Raw genomic sequence first — 13677 nt, 5'->3', positions numbered from 1 at the left:
TCTCCATGGAAATGTGTGAGACATGATTGGGTTTTCTGGACATGGGAAAAGCACAGGACTTCGAGGAGCTCAAATGCAGTCAGTCACTGTCAGTATTGCCTTCCCAAGCCCCCGTGCAGGGAATGACCTCCTCTTACCTTTTCTAGCTTGGAAAGGGCCAGAGAGTAACTGTCCTTTGCTCTGAACTGCATGAATCTCATGTTGGAGGGGTGGGTCAGCTCTGTGATAATGCTGAGGCTGGGGAAGAGCCTGCAATGGAAAGAGATCTGTTGTCCTGCAGCTCAGAGGATTTAAAGCCTGAGGAAAACCACAGTCATTCCTGTCCTGTCTGAGGTCAGAAACAGCTGATTGCATGCTGCTTCCTCCAGCAGTCCCAACCCCAGATGTGTCCCGCTGTCCATAGCCACCACCCCAGGCACCGGCACCATTCCTGGTGTCGTCCCCAGCAGTGGTCAGCCCTCACCTGAACATGGTCTGGACGTTGACAATCGTCTTGGCATCGGCCATGTAGTCCTCCTCAGCACTCATGGTGCTCTCCTTGTCCACCACCACCAGGTTGTCAGCGTAGATGATGCCACACTGCAGCAAACTGTCCAGGCTGGGCAGTTCCCAAAGAGAAGAGCGCAGGGTCAGCCCTTGGAAACGACACAGGGAAGCAGCACAGGGGTTCCACGGCGAGCCCAGGCTGCTCCCAGCCTGCTCTTCACCTGCTCCCGTCTCCCAGGGAGGGGCTGACAACCCGAGAAGCCCAAGGTGGGCTCAGCTCTATGCTACCGACCCTGGGGCTTCTCACGGGGTGACTGAAAAGTCTGGGCTGGGGTAAATGCAACAGCTCAGGCACAACAGCCACACGTGGAAACACCTACTTGTCAATGGTGCCCTCCATGTAGTAAACCATGGGGAAACAGCAGATGGCCTCCAGAAAGTGGTGCTCAGGCCTGGGGGGAGAGCCACAGAGAGTGAGGTGGTTCAGCACATCCGAGCGGCAAGGACAGACACAAAACCCCAGGGCCAAGGTAGCCAACGGTGGCCCCGCTGATCCCTCCCATCCCGCAGCACGAGATGGAAAGGCAGGGAGGGCTCTGTGTGAGGGAGAAGACCCGTGGAAAAGTACTTGCTTGTTGTCCAGCAGCAGCACGATGGGGTTGAGCTCCTTGCGGGAGCGGTAGTACGCCCGCAGCGGGACGATGAAGTTGTAGAGGCCGTTGCCAGCTGTCTCTGCAGAAACGATGATCAGTTTGTTCTTGAACCCGTAGGCTTTGGCGTCCTCGAAGCTGTTGTGTTTGCAGCCCTGTGTGTGGGACATGGACGTGTCAGTGGACACATCCTGGGGGGTTCAGCCCCAGGCAGCCCCCACAGCCCCTCCACACCTTGTCCAGCCTCAGGCAGCAGAACGGGGCTTTCTCGGGCAGAAGGTGGCACAGGGTCGGGGAGCTCCCGATGTAGGGCGAGTTTGGGGGGTAGCCCTTCACGTACCTGCAGCAGAGAGAAATCTGTGTGAGGACACGGGGAGAGATTTCCATTTATCCAGCACTCAGATGCTGGGGAAAACCTTCAACAGCAATGCTGGCAAAGGCTGTGCAAAACTCTGCTGCAGCAGCTGGGAATTCCCTGAATACACATATTTAGGAGTAGTTTTTGCTATGCAATGGCCCATGAGTAAAGCTGCAGGGACAGACCGCTCACGGAAAAGCCAAGAGGGGCTGAGTCTGAGCACCCCCAGGCACCACAGCCTGCCCTGTGCCATGGTCCCGGTGTCTCTGAAGCTGGAACCAACTGGGTGCAACCACAGATGCAACCGGATCCAACCGGAATGAACCGGACAAAGAAGGTCTCTATGGAGAGGGAGCGACTCACTCCACAACCGCCGAGCCCTCCTCGTCCGACTGTGTCATCTCATCCTCGGACTGGTCACTGAGGAGGTCACAGGGCAGCAGGGACGAGGTGTCAGCCAGCTCCAGGACGGGGGCGATGCTGGGCCGGCGCGTGCCCGAGCCGTTCTCGGCCGGCAGCGCCAGTTTGCTGCTGTTGGCAGGGCGGCACTCGGTGTTCTGCAGGTCCATGGCCACTGTACCTGGACACGGCGGGGAGGGAGCACAGCAAACACGCTCTAAGGGGGGGAAATGTCAGAAAAGCCCCGTCCTCAAGCCCTGTGCAGGGAGGAGACAGCCCAGCTGGTGCTCTGTTGGAGTCAGAGGTACAGAGTGTGTGCCCTTATCTCTGATACCTGGCTCTGACATCCAAGAAAACACTGAATTTCACATAACACCATGAAAACAACTGTTAGAGTTAAATAGAAAAACTAGGAGTGTGAGTGTATAAATTAGAGAGCTTTCTTAAGTCACTGGGTGAAAAAGTTAAAGGTTTAAACTAGTTTAGAAAACAAAAGACAAGATGTAGGATTTAGGATGTTGTCTCTTTCCTTTCTTTCTTCTTCTTCTGGAGGTTTTTGGGTAGAAATAAGTGATTGGATAGAGAGTGCCACAGTGCATCACACAGGTGTTGGGTCATTGGGTCACTAAGAAAAATAATTTACTTGGCATTTATTAATTGGGTAAATGGACATATAAAAGACCTTGAAGAAGATCTTTGTTGGCCATTTTTCACCTCTCTGTCTTAGTGCACATAGCTCCTTGTACCTTGTATCCATGTAATGTAGATAAAAGAAGAATAAACAACCAAGTCTGAACAAGAGAAAACCGCCTCTCTCTCATCAATCTTCAGTCCAAGGGGAAAAAGAACCCGACCACAAGTGTCCCATCAGGACAGTGCTCAACCATTTGTGGGCACAGGGAGTGCAGGCAAAGCCCCAGCAGTGACCTCCAGCCGGGCACTGCTGTGTGCAGCACCTCCCCTGGGCTCTGTCCTGAACCACTCACCCAGCTGCTGCTGCCAGAGCTGCCAAACCGAGCTCTGCAGGAGTTCCCATCGTGTCTCTGAGATGAGAACCCTGCAGCCTAAGCCCTGCCCACAGCTCCTCACCAGCCAGGATCTGCCCTGGCACTGCCCCTCCCATGGACAGCCCCAGGGCGAGGCAGGCAGGCAGCAATGCCCTCATCCACCTCCCACATCCCTCCTGATCAGCTCCAGCCCTTAGAAACTCAGAATCCTTAAGGCTAGAAAAGTCCTCTAAGATCACTGAACACAACCATTCCCCCACTAAATCACGTTCCCAAATGCCACACCTACACATCATTTAAATCCCCCAGGGATGGCGACTCCACCACGGCATTGATGGAGCATCCCAAGAAGCAGAGCCCAGGCATTGGCCTTGCCAAACTCCTGTCCTGCTGGCACTCCTGGCGTTCCTGTCCCTCTCATCACCTTTGCCAAAGGTCTCTCTGTGCAGGAGCCGTGTGACGAGAGCTGTGACAAACACCGCTCAGCAAAGCGCTCTGCGGCTTGCTGGGGGATAATCTATGCAAATTGCTGCTCAGGAGTACAAACACATAAATTATTTGCCTGAAATATAATGTGCTCGTGTGGCTCAGCTCCTCCAAAACTTGTTCTCCCCAGATACAAGAGGGAAGTAATGACTCATGGTATTTTTCACTTGCACAAATGCACCGCTCACTGCAGAGAAAGCTACGCTCTTCCTCGGCTTGGGATTCGTAAACGTGATTTAGGATGTGCCCCGCGGCATTTCTCCTTCCAGCCTTGGAAATAATTGAAGGCTAAATCCAGACTTGGGGCATTTATGCAAATACCCTTAATGATAATGGACATCACGAGGTTTAATAAGGATATTTGAGCTTGCTGAGAGCACCAGGGTGCAAGGAAATGTGTATTTTACTGGTGAGACGACTGGGAGAGAGGATGGAAAGCGGTTTTCAGCGGTGAGGGGCAAGGAGCGTGCAAAACACAAAATAAAACCCAGCGTGGGGGAGGGAGAGAGCCCAAAGGTGGGGAAGGTGATGGAGCAGGAGCTGCAGGCTCCTGCTGCCCCCCGAGCCCCCGACTCACCCATGCTGGCGATGATGCTGTGCACGGGCAGGCGCGAGGGGCCGTCGTAGCTGCCTCTGCCCGCAAAGCCCTTCTTCTTCTGCTTCTCCTCCTGCTTGAAGATGAAGGCAGAGTTCTCCTCCTTGGTGATGTTGATGTAGAAGCAGGTGTCCGACGCTGCCATGATGTGCCTCGGGCCGGGGTTCAGCAGGATGCTTTTGTTCTCCTCCCTCCGGATGCCGATCAGGCAGACACCGTACCTGTGCCGGGAGCAGGGGCTGGGCATTCCCAGCCGGAGAAAAACCCCTCCGGGGCACTGTCCCTGCTCAAGGGAGCTCGGAGTGCCCTGCAGCCCCTGCCCACCGCCCCCCAGGCATGCAGATCCCCTGCCCATCACCCCCCAGACATGCAGATCCCCTGTCCATCACCCCCCAGGGATGCAGATCCCCCTGCCCATCACCCCCCAGGGATGCAGATCCCCCCTGCCCATCACCCCCCAGACATGCAGATCCCCTGCCCATCACCCCCCAGACATGCAGATCCCCTGCCCATCACCCCCCAGGGATGCAGATCCCCCTGTCCATCACCCCCCAGGGATGCAGATCCCCCCTGCCCATCACCCCCAGCCCTCACTTCTTGTGTGCGTGGAAGGCAGCGTAGGTGAAGCTCTTCCCCTCGTACTCCATGAAGAATTTGCTGTCTCCCATGCGGATGTGATAGACCTCATTGCCCGAGCAGCGCCCGTACATCCGCTGCCACTGCTCCGGGGACTCCTGGCCCTCCCTGCAACCACAGCAGCAGCATCAGGAGGGGTCCACCAGGGCTGGGATGGGACCCCTGGAGCTGGGATGGGACCCCTGGAGCTGGGATGGGACCCCTGGAGCTGGGATGGAAACTGAGACTGGGATGGGACCCCTGGAGCTGGGATGGGACCCCCTGGAGCTGGGATGGGACCCCTGGAGCTGGGATGGGACCCCCTGGAGCTGGGATGGGACCCCCTGGAGCTGGCACACATCCCAGAATTCCAGCCAGATGCCAGGGCAGGGCACCAATAATGTCTGGAGCTGCCCTGGAGCCTGACAGCAGGAGATGACAGTGACACATCACCACGAGCTGTCGGTGCTGCCGAGGATGAGCTCGTTTTCATTTTGGGTTTTAAGTGCCTGTTTAGTTAATGAGGGCTCCTGCAGAGTGCAGAGGGAGGGGTCAGAGCCAGTGTTGGCAAACAGCTCCGAGCATGGGGCGAGAGGCATCTGGCAAGGATGTTTCATAACTGTTTTGATGGCACTTTACCCAAAATTCTACCATTTCTGACTGGCCCATGTGCAGGGCACACAGCACTGCTCTCCTGTGCTGGCAGAGCTCCTCCCAGCCATGCTGGATATATACCCACTGAAAAACCCTGCCGGCTCTGGGGCTGCTTGTGCTGTGAATTCGCCTTCCTGCCAGCAGGACTGTGCCAATGCAAAGATATTTTTATCTCCAGTCTTTGGAAAGTTGGCACTTCCCAGCCCAGCTGCACTGGTGTGGTCCCCTTCCAATATGGGCATTTGCTCTTGGTCTGGGTGGGGGCCACAGATCCCGCTGTGCTCCCCAGAACCATCCCAGACCCCCACCCTCCTCCCCCTGAGCTCAGAGACCTCAGTTCTGCCGCCCCTCCCGGCTCAGGCAGGGGCAGGGGAGGGCAGGGACGGGCAGGGGAGGCACTCACTGGCCACGGGAGGTGTGCACCAGCAGCGTGATGAGGGTGGAGGTGGCAGGGCACACACAGTTCAGGGCCAGCATGGCGTATTTGCACTCCTCTTCACACACAACGTGATCTGAAAGGCAGAGGGGACCATCATGGAGGAGAGGGGGACAGATGGGTTCCCTGGCTGGCAGTGCCTGGGAATGTGGTCATTTTGGGGTGGTGCTGGGCACTGGGTGTTTCCTCCTCCTGCCGATCCAGGAGGGCTCTCAGCTGACCAGGAGCTGCTGTGCAGCTGCTCCAACTCACCAGCAAACTTGACATGAAATTTATTTTCTGGCTTTAAGATCTGAACGTAGAGAGGACAATTTGGAGCAAAGTCTTTGACAGCCCAGGCCCTCAGGATGGTCTGGTGGTCCTGGACAGGGACAAGAGCAACAAGAGCTACTTGGTTGATGGTTTGTTTTCCCCAAGGCTTCTACAGCTGGGATGAACTGCAAAGCACCCAGGCACCCTGGAGACAGCAAGGGCTCCTCCTGCTGCTCCCTGAAATTCAGCACTGATGGGAAACCAGCAGAAGAAAGGTGAGCCCACAGGGGCTGCGTGCCTCTGTGCCATCCCCCAGGCTCTCCATGGCGCCCAGCCCCTTCACTGCACCCTCCTTTGCTGGGCACAGCTGAGATCAACACCACCCCAATCCCTTCTGCCCATCCCCACCCTCCGGCCGGACTCACCGCCGCTGTTCTGTCCACCTCGTTTCGGCTGCTGAGGATGAAGCAAGCTTCTCCATTGTCCATCCTGCCAAGAGAGAGCGGTGACCCCGGGAATTGCCACCCCAGACCCAGCAAAGGCACACGGGGACACAGCTGGGGTGACATCCCTGGCCGGGGACGTGCAGCGTGTCCCTGCTCACTTGGCTCTCATGAGGTCCTGGTCCTTGAGCGCGGAGCCCTGCAGGTAAATGACGCGCTGCGACCACAGCGGGATCTGCAGCACGCGCCGCACCTGGATGTCCATCTCTGTGGGGCACAGGATCACCACGTAGTAATCCTGCGGGACAGAGGCCGCCGTGGGTCGGGGTCCGAGGCTGCGAGCCCAGCACCGCGGGCCAGCGGCCTGGAGCTCACCTGCAGGCGTGGGTGGGCGTAGAACTCGTTGAGGAAATCCATGAGGAGGTCGATCTTGAGGGAGCTGACGCAGAGGACGACGTGCTTCTCCGTCTGGGCGCGGTGCCGGCTGTAGTTCCCTCCCGACTTCTGCCGCTCCATCCACAGGTAGACGAGCTCCTCGAACTGCCGAGGGCACGGAGATGATGTCCCCATGTCCCCATGGGCAGGGCTGCCCCGAGCCCCTCCCCACCCTCAGCTCAGCGGGTCTAACCTGCAGCGGCAGCACCACCAGGGCCACGCAGATCATGATCACCACGAGGAGCTGGGAAGGCCAAATCTTTGGTGTCACATCTCCGTAGCCCACGGTGGAAAAGGTGACGATGCAGAAATAGAAGGACTTGAAGAGGGAGAGCTTCTCACCTGCTCTTTCTAAATGCTGGATGCCGCAGGTCCTGGAAGGGAAAACCCCCATCACAGCAGGGCCTGCCTGGGACACGGGGCAGCAGAACCCCACCAGCCTGCAGCTCAAAGCCGTCCTGCTGGGCACAAGTGTCACCCAAGCCTTCCCAAATTGTACCCCCTTCCCCCAGACTCATCCAGCAGCAGGGCTGGGAGCACCACTGAGCTCTGAAATAGCATTAGTCATCCACACCAGAGCATCATCTTTATTGCCAAAAACTCATGAGCCTAAAAGCCTCATTTCCTCTCCATTCAGCAACTTAATGGTATAATATGCCTCAAAGCCAGACCAAGGGAGCCAGAGGAGAATTCAAAGCCTAATTCAGGGCTAAATAGCCAGTGATGAGCTCTGCTGCCCCTGCCCAGAGAAACAGCCTTGATGTCGGCAATGCACAGAGTAAAGGGCCCAGTTAATTAGCAGAAGCCCCAGTGGCCAATTACACAAATGAGCTCAGGAGCTGTGACCTGTGGGGGAGGAAGAGCTCGGCCGGAGGTTGGGAGTGAATGAGCCATCCCACACCTGTCCCTGGGGGAAGCTGCTGTCCCTGCCCTCGGCACTGCTCTGGCACTGCCGTGCCCACATCCCCCAGCTCCCACTGACAGCACCCTCATCCTCACCCAAAACTTCCTGATAAAACCCGAGAATAAAGGAGGATCATCAGGCTGACATAGAAACCCCCTCACAGTGCTCAGTGAGCTGGGGAGGAGGCAAAGCAGGGGAAGGAGTGAGCCCTGCTAGAGCCTGGCTCTGCCAGCCAGCCCAGATGGGCACAGCTGCATTCCCAGGATGGGCACAGCTGGATTCCCAGGATGGGTACAGCTGCATTCCCGGGATGGGCACAGCTGGATTCCTGGGGTGAGCACAGCTGGATTCCCAGGATGGGCACAGCTGGATTCCCGGGATAGGCACAGCTGGATTCCTGGGGTGGGCACAGCTGGATTCCCGGGATGGGCACAGCTGCATTCCCGGGATGGGCACAGCTGCATTCCCGGGATGGGCACAGCTGCATTCCCGGGATGGGCACAGCTGGATTCCCGGGGTGGGCACAGCTGGATTCCCGGGGTCAGGAGGGAGATTTAGAGAAATGGAGAACAACACTCACCCCGTGAAAACGAGACACAGGAGGGTGCAGATCAGGATGAGCACCTGGTTAAACATCGCTGACTGCGTCCTTTGGATGGCTCGGTGCAGATCGTTCTGGGGACAGAGGGGAGGGCTCCCACCAGCTCCCAGAGCCTGGGGGAAAAGCTCCCTCCAAGCACCAACTGCTGCCTTGCTGGCTCCAGCAGTGCCCTCCCCACTGAGGGTCAAGCCTGGTTTAGCCCTTGGGAAGGGATTCACATTCCCATCAGCAGGTCAGGGAGACACAGCTCCCGTGGGATCAGGGGAATGGCTGGAACACCTCACCCCTGAGCACCCCTGCCACTGGCTCAGGCACTGAGCGATTCCTGGTACTCCTGGCATTCCCAGCCTGGCATTCCCTGGCACAGCTGCACTCACCAAGCTCCAAATCCTGCCCCAGGGGCAGCCAAGGATCCCCTCCTGATCCTGCTGCCCTCCACATCCCCCAGGAGCTGGACAAAGGGGAACACTCACAATCATGTTCTCCAGGGCGTACTTGGCCAGCCAGCAGTTCAGAAACACAGGAATGAACAAATTCCGTAAAGGAGGCCAAAATATCTACAAAAAGCAAGGGTTATTAGCAGAAAAACCCATGCTCTTTTAAAAAGCAGAGCTATAAGCAGCCAATCCTCCCTGTGTGGAAGGATCCAAATCCAAGTTGAGCAGAAGCTGCCACCAAACACAGCCCTGCTTTGCTGGCTGCAGTGGAGCAGGAAAGGGAGGATGGGTTTTGGGATAACACTCCAGAGAAAGTCATTATATTGTCAACTACTGAAGGAAAAATTTGCCACCAGCCTTAAATACCGCTTGGCCAGACACCCACTTTTCTTAATTTCAGCACCAAAGGAACAGCACTTACTACACTTAGAGCTGCTTTGGAATGTCACCGGGACACACTCACCGTGATGATGAATGGCACCGTGTTGATCATCTCCAGGATGAAGGAAATGCGAAAAATCTGTTCCCAGATGTTCCCCTGAGGAATCAAAACAAAAGAAGAATTAAATAAGCTTAAAAACTTGCCAGAGGACAATTAACATGACCACGCTCTGCCACAGACGCTGCTGGGTGAGGGGAATGTGGGCCAGGAGAGGTGCAGTGGTGGCTGCAGACACACTGGGAGCAGGAAACATTCCCAAACTCCTCAGTCCTCTCCACAGCCACTACATCTCTCTGTCTGTCACTGCTGCCACCCAGAACCGGGGGACAGCAATGCCTGGCACAGGGATGGAGGGTGACAGTGACAGCTACAGATGGCTGGCACTCGGAGCAGGCGGTGACGCAGGGTCTGGGTCTCTGCTGCCAACCCTCCCCCGGTCCCTGAGAAGGTGCCATTTGTTAAGGTCACTTTTTCTGGCCATTTTAAGGGGTTTTGGTCAGCCTGTGCCTCTTCCTGTCTGGCTTGGAGCGGTGCCGCTCCCTCCGGAGGCGGCAGAGCTGGGAAGGAGCAGGAGTCACCCTGCCGAGCTCAGGAAAACTTGGGATGTGTCAGCCTGGCACTAGAAACAGTGAACCTGCATTAAACAGGTCTGAATTTCAGAGAAAGCACAAAAAATAAGAGATTCTGCTCTGCACAACGCTTATCCAGCAGCCCGAGGGGGAATGAGAAAGGAAAACATCCAGAGCCAGCTGAGACATCACTGAGACAAATCCTGCCCGGGTGCTGCAGCTCCAGCCAGCTCCAAGCTGCAGAAATCAATTCCTGCTGAGGAGCAGAGCCAGGCTGAGCCCTCCCGGCCCGGGCTCTCACCTTGTAGCTGAGATAGATGAGCAGCATGGTCTCCAGGAAGCTGATGAGAGCGATGCTGACCTGCAGGGACACACAGGGGAGGCTCCGAGGGCTCTCTCCAGGTGTTGGCAGCGGATCAGAGCTCGCCGAGCCCCCCCTGCCCCGGGGAGCCCCTGGGGGGGATCAGAGCTGGGGCAGAGCTCCCAGCCCAGCTCCCCTGGGCTCCTGCACACCCAGCAAGGGCTGCTCACCTGCACGGCCCACAGAGGGGTTTTTCTGTCCACCCAAAAGATGTGGGACCTGCAAAGAGAGCCCAGAGGGGATCTGAAAGCTGTGGCCCAGCTGCCAGGGTCTTCATCCCCTGCTGAATGCAGTCCCAAGGCCTGGCTGCTTCAGGAGCTCCCTCCTGCACAGTTTGCTCGAGCAGCCCCTGCACTGGAAATGAGCCACTCCCAAGGGTGCAGACACCGGCTCTTGCCAATGGATTTGATTCTGGGATGCTGCTCCACATCCCTCGAGCAGCCCCACGACCAAGAATTGGCCTCAGGCAGCTGCCAGCAGCAGCCACCTCCATCCCTTTGCTCCCACATCCTGGCAGAGCTGAGCCAAAGCCCTGGAGCAGCTCCACACTCACCAGTTTATGTTCGTGGACTGGTTGAACGCTGTGTAATTCTGCTTTTCGCATTCCCAGCTGGGAGAGAAAGAGCAGGGAAAAGCAGTCAGTGGGGGAACAGGGATGCTGGGATTGACTCCCTGGGATCACTGGACAACATTTCCATGGATCCAGACACCCTGATTCCTATAGCCAGGGCTTTGCACAGGAAAACTCTCACCCAGGCAGCCTTGAACATCTCATTACTGGAGGATAAAACCCCTCAGGTGCTTCAGCCCCTACCAGAGATGCTGTGGAACTCTGATCCTCCCTGGCACAGGGCTGCAGGGAGTTGGGAACTGGGAATTACCAGGTTACAATTAACAAAAACTGCTGAGCTGCTGCTTCTGGGACAGGGCTGGCTGGGCCCCCAGCACCCTGCCAGGCAGGCAGCACCGAGCCAAGCTGTCCCTGCCTCGCTGTGAGGGATGTGGTCCTGCTGGCCAGCCTCAGGAAAATGGAATTCCCTGAGCTGCAGCCGTGCTAAACCTCTCAAGGGTGAGCATCTGTGCCCTGCTTCATTCTCACAGGTCCGAAAGCACTTTCAGAATGTGCAGATGTGCCTGGTAGTCTGCAGCCTTTACAAGGAGAAAATCAAATCACCAATTCTCCAACCTCTTGGAAAAAAAAACCAAACCCACATTGTACATGAGCTAAACGAAGCAAGGACACATTAAAAATAGGCTTATACTGAATTCCAGCACAAAGCTGATGTGGGGAATCATCCATCACCTCAAGGATTCACACAGCACAGAGGATTTCCCTCTCACATGCTTAAATGGGATTTAGTGTTTATGTCGTCAAGGGCCTCAGCCTTCAGGAAATATTTGCATGGTGATGCCCTGGAGTCACTGAGCTCTCACCTGTGTCTGAAGGCCCCTGACAGAGTCAGACAGAATTTGGAAGTGAACACGACCTGAATTTTTCCACCATGCACTGCTCAGGGCAAGCAGATACCCCCACACCCAGGGTTTGAGCAGGGGCTCCCAGCCTGGGAAGTTTTGTTCAAGTACCAATTCTAACAGCAGGGAGGAGAAAACCCATCCTCACACCCGCTGCACCCACACTGAGCCCTGCCTGGGGTGGGCTGGGGGCTCTGGGGGCTCTGGGGACACTCACCAGCCGATGCCCTCCTCGGGGTTGTCGAGCAGGACACGCACGATGTACAGGAGGCACGTGAGCAGCTTCAGGGAGAAGTTGAAGAGCCGAATCCTCAGGCCTGTGGTGGAGGGGAGCAGGGATGGGGCAGCATTCCCGGGCACCCCGAGCACCCCATGGACCCCAAACACCCCGGGTAACCCTGAGCATCCTGGGCAGCCCCACAGGTTCTGCACAGCCCCAGGTCAGCAGGGCTGCCCAGGGCTCCACGTGTCCTGCCCGCTGTCAGAACACAAGAGATCAGCTCAGAAATAAAGAACCATGAGTCAGCTCCTTGCTGACCCCGATAGGTGTGAGAGGAGCTGCTGGAGCGTGTCCCCCTCATTAGCAGGCATTTAAAGGCACCACACCAGCACTGACCGCATTAAAAGCAGCTTGCAGGAGCAGGGATGGCCAGGAAAAGCTGCTGCTTTATCCACTCTGCCTCCCCAGCCGGTTCACGGGGTTATTACTCAAACTACAAGTGAGAAATTCATCACATTTTCATTAAAAACTTCCCCGTGGGCGCCCTGCTGTGCTGCGCTCCAGCTTTTTAACAAGACAACAGGATGCAGGCAGGAATAGAAAATGCGAATTTATAAATTAACGAGCAGGCCCCCTCCAGACAGCTAATGACATCTCAGAGAAAGAAAATAAAAACACCATTAGTCAAGTGGAGACTAATCCCGGTGGCTGGAGGGGGAGTGGGTAACACAGCCTGGCCTGGCTGTCCCCACAGCCTCAGGGAAGCGCAGCCAGCCTGTGATGGGGACATTTGCTCCGTGTCCCCCACCCTGCTCCCAGGCAGCTTGTGGCGCTGTCCCCAGGGAGCGGAGGTGGCAGGGGGCAGCTTCTCCTCCCCATGCAAAGCACCCCCCAAACCGGGCCGGGGACACCCAAACAAGAGTCCCCAGAGTCCCCGGGCTGGGGACACGCGGGGACAAGGCCACCAGCAGATGGCAATGGCTTCTCATGGCACAGGACAGAGCGCGGCTCTCCCGGCTCGGGCAGGGCTCCAGCGCGGTCCGTGCGCGGAGAACTCACTGGATCGCTGGTTTTTGATGAAGAACAGCTTCAGCCGCTCCTTGAAGGTGTTCTCATTCACGTAGAACTCGACCTGCACCCTGCGGGGAAAGCCCCCAGAGGGGTCCGTCAGTGCGGTGCCAGGGCAGAGCCGGAGCCCCTCTGTCCCCGATCCCGGCCGGGTCACCCCAGGCTCGCCTCGGGCTCCCGGCGCTTCCCGCAGCCCCAAAGCAGCGGCAGCAGCAGCCGGGAGCCCCAGGGAGCACCAAAGCAGCCGGGGTGACCCCCGGGGCCAGCTCTGCCGGGGGCCCGGGGCTTGGCTTTCGCTCACACACAGCCAGGTGACGGCAGAGCCACAAACTTCTCCTTTCACACGCACTCCACAACGTCCAAAAGCTCCCAGAAAAGCGGCGGCCTTGGAGCAGCCTCCCCCCGTTCCATCTGCTCCAGCTGCAGCAGAGCAGGAGCTGGCGAGGACCGTGTCCCCAAGGTCCCCAGGATGTCCTGGCTCTGTCCATGCCCTGCCTCTGCCTGAGGAGGAGAAACGCTCAGCATGGAAGCTGCTAAGAAACAATTCCGCTCTGAAAGGAGAAAATTTCCCTTTGTTGCTAAGATACCACAATGGAATGACACTTGGTCATTCCAGAAAAACCCAGGAGCTGACAACCAACTCCAGACACCGCTCGGGGTCCGGGGTGGTGACCCCTGGCACGGGGACGGTGCCAGGACAGGGAGTCACCTGCCAGGGAGGTGAATCTGGAAATGCCCCATCCACGCCTCCCTTGGGTTCTCCTGCCTCCCCAGAGACCCCTGCCA

The 13677-nt window shown here is 57.2% G+C and overlaps 1 protein-coding gene across 4 annotated transcripts in view; it reads right to left on the bottom strand.

The window, feature by feature from the left end:
* KCNT1 (potassium sodium-activated channel subfamily T member 1) overlaps positions 1 to 13677 on the bottom strand; it is a 79214-nt gene that overhangs the window by 10373 nt on the left and 55164 nt on the right. For 3 of the 4 annotated variants that reach the window (XM_058853857.1, XM_058853855.1, XM_058853856.1), the window contains exons 3-24: positions 12883 to 12962; positions 11821 to 11920; positions 10684 to 10740; positions 10301 to 10349; positions 10071 to 10130; positions 9222 to 9296; positions 8795 to 8878; positions 8301 to 8395; positions 7010 to 7190; positions 6757 to 6921; positions 6543 to 6679; positions 6364 to 6427; positions 5939 to 6047; positions 5654 to 5762; positions 4576 to 4725; positions 3964 to 4202; positions 1858 to 2074; positions 1371 to 1476; positions 1119 to 1291; positions 867 to 938; positions 464 to 598; positions 138 to 249 (exon numbers count right to left, since the gene is read on the bottom strand). In XM_058853857.1, the coding sequence (XP_058709840.1) occupies positions 138 to 249; positions 464 to 598; positions 867 to 938; positions 1119 to 1291; positions 1371 to 1476; positions 1858 to 2074; positions 3964 to 4202; positions 4576 to 4725; positions 5654 to 5762; positions 5939 to 6047; positions 6364 to 6427; positions 6543 to 6679; positions 6757 to 6921; positions 7010 to 7190; positions 8301 to 8395; positions 8795 to 8878; positions 9222 to 9296; positions 10071 to 10130; positions 10301 to 10349; positions 10684 to 10740; positions 11821 to 11920; positions 12883 to 12962 (2569 nt within the window). The remainder of the gene's footprint in view (positions 1 to 137; positions 250 to 463; positions 599 to 866; positions 939 to 1118; positions 1292 to 1370; positions 1477 to 1857; positions 2075 to 3963; positions 4203 to 4575; positions 4726 to 5653; positions 5763 to 5938; positions 6048 to 6363; positions 6428 to 6542; positions 6680 to 6756; positions 6922 to 7009; positions 7191 to 8300; positions 8396 to 8794; positions 8879 to 9221; positions 9297 to 10070; positions 10131 to 10300; positions 10350 to 10683; positions 10741 to 11820; positions 11921 to 12882; positions 12963 to 13677) is intronic. The other variant, XM_058853858.1, reaches the window with a different exon arrangement.

The sequence above is a fragment of the Poecile atricapillus genome, chromosome 20, assembly GCF_030490865.1.
Source record: "Poecile atricapillus isolate bPoeAtr1 chromosome 20, bPoeAtr1.hap1, whole genome shotgun sequence".
Taxonomy (NCBI): domain Eukaryota; kingdom Metazoa; phylum Chordata; class Aves; order Passeriformes; family Paridae; genus Poecile; species Poecile atricapillus.
This window is presented reverse-complemented; position numbering and strand designations above follow the sequence as displayed.